Source organism: Amblyomma mixtum, chromosome 2 (assembly GCF_055824585.1).
Source record: "Amblyomma mixtum isolate Tamu chromosome 2, ASM5582458v1, whole genome shotgun sequence".
NCBI lineage: Eukaryota > Metazoa > Arthropoda > Arachnida > Ixodida > Ixodidae > Amblyomma > Amblyomma mixtum.
Window position 1 is genome coordinate 268,086,173 of NC_143013.1, and position 10,481 is coordinate 268,096,653.

Below are 10,481 nucleotides of genomic sequence, written 5' to 3' on the forward strand. Positions count from 1 at the left end.
TCATCATGTGTCCTTCACAGTTTCTAGAACTCTAATTAAGGGCTGCCGCGGTGGCTCAGTGGTTATGGTGCTCGGCTGCTGACCCAAAAGACGCAGGTTCAATCGCGGCCCCGGCGGTCGAATTTCGATGGAAGCAAAATTCTAGAGGCCCATGTACTGTGCGATGTCAATGCACGTTAAGGAACCCCAGGTGGTCGAAATTTCCAGAGCCTTTCACTATGGTGTCTCTCATTGTCTGAGTCACTTTGGGACGTTAAACCCCATAAACCAAACCAGAACAGCTTATTTCAGACCAGCACACAGACAGACATGACAGATGGGCGTTGACTCCAACTAAGTCATCATCATCATCATCATCATCATCATTTATTTACCCTTAAGGGCCCTTGGCTTAGGGCATTACATAAGGGGGGGGAAAGGTCGTTTCATAATCAGTGGTCAGTGAAATCAACAAGAAATACAAAGTACAGGGTACATGGTCAACATTAACATTATCAAAATATTAACATGAGAAAGACACAGCAGCTCAAGAACAACTTGAGATAAGAAAAAAAAACAAAAAACAAAAAAAAAAACAAAAAAAAAACACATGCACACACTCAAAAACACGACAAAATAACTCAGCCCTTGAAATGTGATGATAATAACTGCCTGAATTTAATGGGTTCTGTTTCAATAACTATGAAATCGGGTAAGTCATTCCACAGTGTAATGGAGCTAGGTAAAAAAGATTTATTAAATGAGTTTGTGGAGCCGTGAATGCGCTGCAGACTTAAAGAGTTAAAAAGTCGTCGTGAGGTGCGAAGCGGCGGGTGCAATACAGAGTTTCTTAGCTGTGGGAAGGTGTAGTACAATTTGTGAAACAAACAGAGCTGTGAAATGTTACGCCGGAGTGCCAGGGGTTGCAGATCAAGGGATGCCTTGATAAGAGTTACACTGTGTTGTCTGCCGTACTGCGATGTGATAAAACGGGCCGCGCGATTTTGGATGGCTTCAAGCTGATCGATTAGATATTTTTGATGGGGATTCCAGATCGCCGAGGCATATTCGAGTTTGGAACGGATGAATGTTACGTAGGCGAGCTGTCGGACAGAATGGGGTGAAAAAGCAAGGGATCGTCTGATAAACCCAAGCATTTTGGAAGCGTCTGTACAAATTTTTGCAATGTGCTCACACCAGGTTAGTTTGTTGTTTATGATGATTCCAAGATACCGGTATGATTCTGTTTCGGAGAGTGGTGTGGAACTTAATGAATACTGATAGCTGAGGTTATTTCGCTTTCTCGATACATGCATGAATTTGCATTTCGAAATGTTTATTGAAACAGACAGTCATATGTTGATTTAAAAAAAAGGCAGTGAGCACAAGCACATTTATGACCATAAAAACAAAACACATTGTAGATTAAGGAGACTAGAGAGCATATTATCGCATATCTTTAGTAATTTGAATTCACTTCCTCGCAGGGAGCCTAAAAAAATGCTGCTGCATGTGTCGCCTGTCTCTTTGATAAAAAGTGCTATGCAACAGCACTACTTCAGTCTCTCTGTGAGCAAGTGAATTCAGGTTACCAGAAAACAGGTGATAATATGCTCTCTAGTTTCCTTTATCTACAATGTGTTTTTTTTATGGTCACAAATGTGCATGTGCACACTGCCTTCTTTCTAAATCACTGTAGAAGTGTGTTTTAATAAACTCACGTATAGCCAGCGCTCCTCTTGTCACATCTGTGTGTGCTCGTCTCAGATAGGTAGCACTGAATTGCTCTTCTAGAAACCATTAAGTTTCTACACAGTTCTTAGCCTATCACCTATTGCGCTGAAACTTTTTCTGGCTTCCATCACGGAAACACCTAATGTTTGCTTCTATCCATGAACAAACTTTCAAGCACAGAGACTGGACATCTTAGTCTCACAAGTGACTGTCTTTTTTGAGACTCACCCCTTCAAGAAACATGCACCAAAGCTCATCTTGTGAACTAACCCCTCGCCACCATTAACCCCCATGTTTAAGGCCGACAAGGAAGAAAGTATGTTAAAAAATAAAAGGCGAATTGAATAGTGCAAACAAAACTAGACAACACAGGGTACATAGTATGTTAAAAAATAAAAGGCGAATTGACTAGTGCAAATGAAACTAGACAACACAGGGTACATAAGGCAAAAGTCAGGGAGTTTGTTTGTGAAAAAGTGATGCCAAACTAGGACAAACAAACACACACAAGATCAAAATCACGCAGACACAAGACAGTCATATACTTTGTCCATTCTCCAACTTCAGCGAACCAAATTCTGCATTAGCTAAAGCGCTCTACTTTGTCTTGTCATTCACTTGTCTTAATGGTAGGCATTATTTCTCGCTTCTTCAAATGTTAGTGATTTCTTATTAAGGTCAGGTTAAACAAAAAGTTAAAATAAAGTACTTTGTTTTATTACTCTCAATACTTGCTACAGCCACTGAAACTCACCCGGTCAATCACCTCGAAGGCACGCCCAGCTGCCATCTGTGCCACTGCAATGCTGTTGAGCTGTGGCAGTGCATTGCCCAGTGAGAAAGAGCCCACCATGACCGCAAAGAAAACCTGCACCAAACGCCAATGTAATTCACAAATTCCAGCATTTTTGTTTTCTGCCAGCAGGACAGGACAAGTCAGCATCTTTCACAAAGCAGAAAAGAAGCAATAGCAAGAGCCAGCACTCACAATAAATGCCCTGCCAGGGTCCAGCCTCGATGCTGCCACAAGGACAGAACTGTACCTGAAAGCAAGACAGCAAGCAACATGAATAAGAATGCAAAGCCTTCCCAAGTGCATTGTACCCACCCAAGTACACATTAAAATATCCCCCAGAGCCTGGTGGCAGATAATAAAGAATGAAATAAGAGGAGTGCCTGAGTAGAACGTAGAACGTAATTTCACTTTTTAGCTTCTAATGGTTTCTTTCTCCAGCTCATCAAAGGATGTTGCACTTTTCAAAATGACAGGACATCAATGCCTTGAACCAGGAGTTCTCAAACCGGTTTCCACAGAACCCTTGCGCTTCTACAAGAGCTTATGGGTTCCCCACACACCTAAATCCACGCATGCCTGAACCCCCAAGTTTCTTTTAAACCACTTTATCTCGGATTAATCATATCCAGGCACATGGAAGCTCATAGCTGACTATCACTTTACAGCCAGACATTATGAATTCAATTTAGACATCCCTTGAGCTTCCGTGTGTCTGCATGCTTCTTTTTGTGCACATGTCGGCCAGTAAGGAATGGAAACCAAGGTACATGGGGTTCGTCAGCACCTTGTGAAAGATGTTAGGGTTCCCCGAGTCTAAAAATATTGAGGATCCCTGCTGTAAACAATATATGTAAACACTTTACTTTAGTACTAAGACATTAGGAGCTACACGTATGTTGTCTTTAAAGACTTCAGCTGTTCAAGAACATTTCTGTTAAGAGGTTTTAGGAGGTTAACTAGTAAATGGACACCATGTTTCCTTGCATAATGAAAGCACCCACTATTTTATTTGTCAAAATACAAAATTTCCCTAATATAATATCCTGGGCTATTGATGCAGCTGCAAATTATTGTATACTTTGTTAAAAGATAAGCGCCTTTCATTATGCTTTAAATATAACATATTAACTCCACATAGGATGAAATGAAAAATTTGCAAGAGGCATAAGCAGCCTTGAAACAGCCTTGACTGCCAACTGCCCGCACATTTGAAAAGTTTGTAAAACGTCCATATTTCACACTCAGGCTTACCAGAAAGCAAGAGCATAGGCACCGTAGAGGACCACAAATGTGAGGCCAAATCCAAACGCCATGGCAACATACTTGCGTCGTGCAGCAGTCTTGCCTGCTTCTAGGGCAGTCATGTACCTGGGTATAAAGAGAGAGTTCAGTTGACGACAGCTTACACCAGCAATGCAAGACAGAAATCATGTGCTACTAATACTAGCATGCATGAGGGTACAGCAGCTCAAACCGAAATCTGCATTTGTTGAGATGCAAACTTCAGTGCACTGCTTTGCTACACACACTTTGTCAAGTGCATACGCCAGTCTGCACACAGCCTCAAAGAAAGGCATAGAAATGCTTAGGCACACATGTCAAACTGGCTGTAATTGTGATGCTACTGAGAATTGGATGTATACACAAACAAAAAAGATGGTGAAGAATTACAATTCCTGAAGAGGGGACACAGAGTAGTGGAGGCGTAAGAGAGAAGACAGACTGACCGTTGCAGCTCACCATACTGAGCGCAGAAGGCAGCGACCGTCCGGATCTTGCTGAGCACCTCCAGGGCCACGCCTCCAGCCTGTGCATACTTCTCTTGCTCCTTGGCTGCTGACTGGGACACCATCTGGACACCACACAATGTGGCACCATGGTAAGTTCCAGGGCACACAAGCTACACCATGCAACTAAAATCTCCTTTCGGTTGGTACTGCTAAAATTTGGTCCTATGAAGGAATTTCAGAGGTGTTGTAGTTGAATAATGCTAGTGCTCATTCACCCATCACGTCTGAGTCTGGCGACGCTTTTCTGGACCAGCACTCTTTGAGTGCTATTCCTTAAATATACTTAGTGCTGCAGTTTGATAGCACCATGAAGCGTTGACAAACTTGGAGAACAAAGTGACGAAGTTATTGTGTGTCAATAATTCACACTTTTGCAAAGTTTCTCCCCAGAAATTGAGTATTGTGGACGACACACCAGGTGCACACTGTAGATCGAAAATGCGGGTACATCACCCAACTGAATGCAGTTTTTACGTTTCACAATAATGGGCACAACTTCTCTTTCCACTGTCTAATATTACCACAGTGCTGCAGGCATTGTATTCTTCTTTATGACCTCGATTCCATTGCATGAACCTGGAGTGTATCTCTCCAGCATACAGTAGACTTCGCATCGACGCTAAAATGATATATATTCTTAATGGGTCCAAAGCACCACCATGTACGCAGATCACCCTCAGGACGTCGAGCTCATTATCAAAACGGTATCAGCTCGGGTAATGTGGGGACGCTGGTGCTCAATGGCATTTCTCCATCTGCAGCGACGCCGATTCGAGTGCAGCGCAATAAAACACACAAACACGACATAAATGTAGACGACCAAGCTTTGCGACGTGCATGCTACTTCGCATTCATGATAAACAGCACTAAATGAGCTTGGTCACGACATAGTCCTTGGCCGCCAAGACAATGGCACTCGTCAGAGTCACCTGATGCAATGCGAAGATGCTAAACACTCTCTGGCATTTTCCCTTTAGTTCAGTGATGTGATCAGAAAAGGGCATAGCAAGGATGCGGCTACCACAACTTCGTTACAAGTATATCTCATAGTATTCATAATAAATGGCCCAAAATACACACTGCAAACTATGAGCGGTCATTTTGAAACAAGTCCGTCACTGTGCTGCAGCGTCAGCTCATGAGGTTGCCGCATTGGCGGGTGGATGCATAAGAACACAAACACCAATGAAAGAGAGAAAAAAAAAGTAGTTTCTGTGCTCGCTCGCCTGTTTTCTATCTACAGGCCCAGTTCTTTAAGCGGTACCAAAACATAATGATATCTTAGGGCAAAAATAAACAAAGATGGAGCGTTCCAAGGTAACTTACGTTTCCTAGAAAGGCTGAGGCAAAGGCAAGCAGTGGTGTGACTGACATGATCACCAGAGTGAGCTCCCAGCTCTCGACGAACCCCGTGGCAAAGCCGGTCACAAAGGTGGACAGGTAGTGGATGAAGAGGCCTACTTTGTCGCCCATACCCTCGCGTAGACGCTCCATGTCCCTGAACAAGCAGGCAAAAACAAAACAATTTTCTATAAAAAAAACACAGCGTTCTAAGTTTGCATATATGTACGACAATTTTACAAAGCCATGAACAATAGTAACAAAGCATCAATGATAAAAGCAAATCGGACCTTCCAACGAGTGATGTGTACAACAAAAGCAAAAACACTGTGCAGTTCTGCCTTATTCAAATGTCATGCCTGCAGAGCTGTCCATCTATCCAGCAATCTATCTCATCCACAATCATGTTTTTGCCACTCTTTTCTCAAACAAGAAAGGTGCAGCACGTATGGCTTTAATTCAACACTGAAAGGTGACAGCGAATCTCAAGGACATGAAATACCTCATGATGCAATGCAATGAGGGAGAATTTCTGGAGGTGATGGCCTTTCCTTCTAGCCCTGTTTTATGTATAAAAAACAGTTTCCATTCTAATAGACAGAAAAAAAACTGAAGGGGACACTTAAGCTCCACTTGAAGGGTACGACGCGATAGCGTTAAGGGGTTAAAGAGCAACTGCAGCACTTTTTTGAGAATTTCGCGATATTCAAGGATCCAAATCTATATAGGCTGTAGGTAAAGCATGCCAAGTGTTTTTGCACTAGAATTTAAAATAGTGACGTTATTGACGATTAAATTTTGCACTTCTCCTCAATGCACTGGAGGAGTGCAGAAAAATTCAGTGTGACGTCACAGAAGGTATGATTTCAAATTACCGCTGTCGTCAGCCACACCCTACCCTGACTCTTTAGACGCTGCCAAACAACTCTCGGCAGGGTTCGGTGGCGTTGGTTTTTTCCTTCAAAGCAGGCGTTTGTGTATTGGAAATGTACTGACACCTTCGATGATGTCATCATGCGCCCCCCACTAGGCATTGTGCGCTGTGGAGAAGCTTGAAGGGCCTTCGGATTTTAATCAGCGATTACTTCACTATTTCAAGTGCTAGCCCAAAAAGACTTCGCACGCTTTACCTGCAAGTTTCACACATTCGCCCTCTTAAGATCGTTAACTTCTAAAACCTATGCAGTTTCCCTTTCATGCCCATATATGCGGAATTGGTCATTCTCTACTTTATATTCATAGACTGCAGGGAGTCCTCATACCACTCCTGGCACAGTGGTCTAATGATTAAGCGATGCACCACTGCCCTGCGATGGCAGATGCTGCCACTGGTGGGACTTTTCAGACACAGGTGCTCTTCCCAAGAAATCTCTTGTGACCAAACATTAATTGAACTGCCACCTGCCACGGTGGGCAGCTCGCTCACTATCCGGTGGGCAGGTTGTGATGACACCACGAGGTCACGTGACCTAAGTGGCCCACCTGCCACATAGGTTGCTTCTCTAGGGATTTTTTATGAATTTTTCACTCATGGCTAACAACGTCAACTTTTCTGTGACACAGAGCCCTTAATGACATTGCATTAATATTCACTATACTATTAGATGCGAAATGTTAAAGATGGCACCTCTGGTGGCACCCTTGATATTAGGTGCATGTAGGACAGCAGCTAATATTTATTCTCCCTTCAATACCAGGAATGGCCCTAAGCATTTTGAAGAAGGCTCCCTTTATAGTATTTTCTAGCAGAACTCCAATACTAAGAAATAAAGCACACAGGAATTTTTACTTTCCCAAATACAGATCCCTCTTGCCTGCAAGCAGAACAGAAACCTCACGGCGCTGATAGAAGTTATCAGAAAACTAAGTGCGTGAAGAAAAGCATTTTGGTTACATAAACCAGTAGTATCACAAAAACTCCTTGCACTTCTTCAATGACTATGACATATGACAATGACTATGACTTGCCACCATTCTGTCTTCTAGCTTGAATTCTTACTGCCTGGCTATTCTCAGTAACTGGTTTCTTTCAGTTTCATATATCCTGACTATAATCAATTATTATACAGTCCTTGACACGCATTCCCCCTCAACCGACTCCCCCACCACTAACGCAAAGACTTGAGATGCATACACAGTGTACACTGAACTTAAGCAGATGCAAGTGTGCAATGGCAAAGCTGGACTGCTCGCTGTCTGTCACGCTCATCACCCTTTTCATGATGTATATATAATTAATAAATGCACACGTTATGCTTTTTACATCAAGTGGCAGCTCCCACTATCTGGTGGCGGCTGTGTCTGCAGTTGGACGTTGGAATATCACTCATCAAAATCTCCATTCACAGCAGTGTGTAGCAGGTTTAATACAGTTCAGGCAACTGACTTTCGATTCTGATGCAGTTTAAAGCAGTTTCTAGTTCTAAAGCAGTTCGTATTTTAAAGCAGTTTCTAGGAAGCTGAGTTCAATGGACATTATTCCCACCAACACTTACTCATTCATTCTTGACGCGACTTCAGTAGCACGGTGCCTGTCAAACCAGGCTGCATCTTGCCGCAAGAGTGAGTAGAAAAGCTCCTGCCGCAGTCTGTAGAGCTGACGATCACAGGCTCTGGTCCAACACCACACCTGTCAATGGAAATGTACGCTCTCTTACAAATAAATGCCAAAAGTGAAACTGAAGCCAACAAGACAACTTGCCAACCAACAGTGCATGCTGAAACTAAAAATTCAAATTTAAAAGTACAAAAATCAAAAGTACAGGTTTTAAAAAATGGCTGCAACTTAAGTGAACAGCATCAACAGCATTAAATGCTTCTCTATAACAGCACTGTCTTGCTTAGAGTAAATCTCTGCACTTAGAGTAATACCTGTCACAACTTGATAAATAAAGAACAAAAAACAAAGGGCACCTTAGGTAACATGCCAATAACAACATTTTCCAAAGGTAAATAATTTAGGACAACTGTCTGCTTATTGGTTTTGAACACTACCCTGAAATGCCAAAGAGCAAGTGAACAATAAACCAAATTCTGAGGGGCTGGATTTGAACCCCGCGAATTAAGTATCGTATCAGCAGTCAGCTGCTTAAGAACATGTTGGCAACAAGTACAAAAGAAAAAAGAAATGAGAAGAGAAGAAAAAGAAGCACACCTTCCCGTTTTCTAGCACTGGTTATGAACATTTGGCTATTCTAACCTGTCCGGCTTGCAAGTTAGAGCAATGTGAAACATGCCAGCTCACTGAGATTAAAGTTTTCACGAACTAATCTTTCATGACCATTTTCCACACTGAGCGACTAAAAAAAAGGCAGATAAAAAGTTAATGTGAGAAACCGCTCAGCTGTAACAGACAAAAAGAGCTACTTTTTAAGAAGGAAGTAAACTGGCGTACATGAATAAACGAGGACACAAAGACGACCGCAGCAATGATGACATAGGTGAGTGCAAACTTGTTCATCGTATTGTTGTACTCGAGGATGGTTACGGGGTCAAACATGGACATTGCCCCGCTGCGCCGTATTGCTTCCCCAAAGGTCTCGGCAGGTGGCAATGTGGTAAAGTTGCTGCTGTCACCATCGTAGAAGCCTGCTTGTTGCTGGTGGATGAAGGCATTTGTCATGTGACCGAACACAATGGCCAATAGTGGCCAGCCGGCGCCATGCAGAATGGCAAATATGGTGCCCACGAACAGCAGGACGATGTCTTGTGCGGTGGCATAGCGAAACTGCGGTGCAAATGCAACAAGTCAGAGGTGAATCCAGGTGCAAGTTCCAAACTGGTTTAAAAACAATTGCCTGTTGATTCCAACCTAAATCAATTGATCCTAGCTGGAATCAACTGGGAGCTGTTCCATAAACCAGTCTGGAACATAGGAACGTAGATAGAATGTTTTCACCTAATGAAGTAATATGGGAAGGCCACACATCAAAATCCAAATAGGAGAAAATGTACACTCTTTGAGTATGTATCATGTAATATGCACTACAACGTTAGCATTACAACTTGATCTTGTGTGCGTATGCATGCAGTACGTAGAACAAGCCTGATAAACACTATTTCAAAGCTGCATCTGACAGAAATAATTTTTGCCCATAATCAGATATACCTATTACAGTTACCAGCTCGAAAAGCAAGAACAGCTTCTGGCTCGAGCAATTATGCCACACCACGTTGCATCCCCGGTACACTTGAACTGCCTGTGGCCGAGAAGCATCCACCTAGCAAACCAAAAACCTCTCAGAGGCGTCTAGCTAGACGTCTCTGAGAGGTTTTTGGTTTGCTGGGCAGTGATACAGAAGGGCAACACGGTAATTTATCATATTTCATTCAACGAGAATCAAGTGCTTGCGACGAACTCATGGAGATTCCACACAATCAGAGGCATGATCGACAGAACGAAGGCGACATAATGTGCACGCTGAAACCACGACCGTATGTGGCTCATGACTATCGCTGCTAACCAGATCGAAGTTTCAAGTTACAAAAGTCATTTCCTGCAACCTGCATTCACTCGCAGGACAAACTTGTGTCCAGATACAACAAATTCAACTTTGTTTAATTTTGATCGAGCCGCAGTTCGTGGCAAAGTTTGCCCAAAGGAAACTGCACAGCACGCGCGAGTATTTACCTGATCGCAAATGCTTGCCATGCCATGTAGAGTTACAGAAAATAAATATTAAACGGTCCATGGAGCTCACCAGTTTCCAGTAAGAGACCTTCTTTGGTCGCGGCCACCTGTCATTGTTCCTGCAAAGAGCACAGCACGGAACAGCTGCGTTACACTTAATCACGCCGAACCAAAACAGCTGCCGCTTTATTCCCCTCCACAGCCGGCTCGG

General features: G+C 43.0%; 1 protein-coding gene across 4 annotated transcripts in view; it reads right to left on the minus strand.

Moving 5' to 3' along the window:
• LOC149363918 (ATP-dependent translocase ABCB1-like) overlaps nt 1-10,481 on the minus strand; it is a 125,846-nt gene that overhangs the window by 32,171 nt on the left and 83,194 nt on the right. For all 4 annotated transcript variants that reach the window (XM_089573902.1, XM_089573904.1, XM_089573903.1 and 1 more), the window contains exons 3-10: nt 10,341-10,389; nt 9,035-9,367; nt 8,136-8,269; nt 5,626-5,797; nt 4,237-4,361; nt 3,761-3,877; nt 2,702-2,756; nt 2,468-2,581 (exon numbers count right to left, since the gene is read on the minus strand). In XM_089573902.1, coding sequence (XP_089430028.1) covers nt 2,468-2,581; nt 2,702-2,756; nt 3,761-3,877; nt 4,237-4,361; nt 5,626-5,797; nt 8,136-8,269; nt 9,035-9,367; nt 10,341-10,389 — 1,099 coding nt within the window. The remainder of the gene's footprint in view (nt 1-2,467; nt 2,582-2,701; nt 2,757-3,760; nt 3,878-4,236; nt 4,362-5,625; nt 5,798-8,135; nt 8,270-9,034; nt 9,368-10,340; nt 10,390-10,481) is intronic.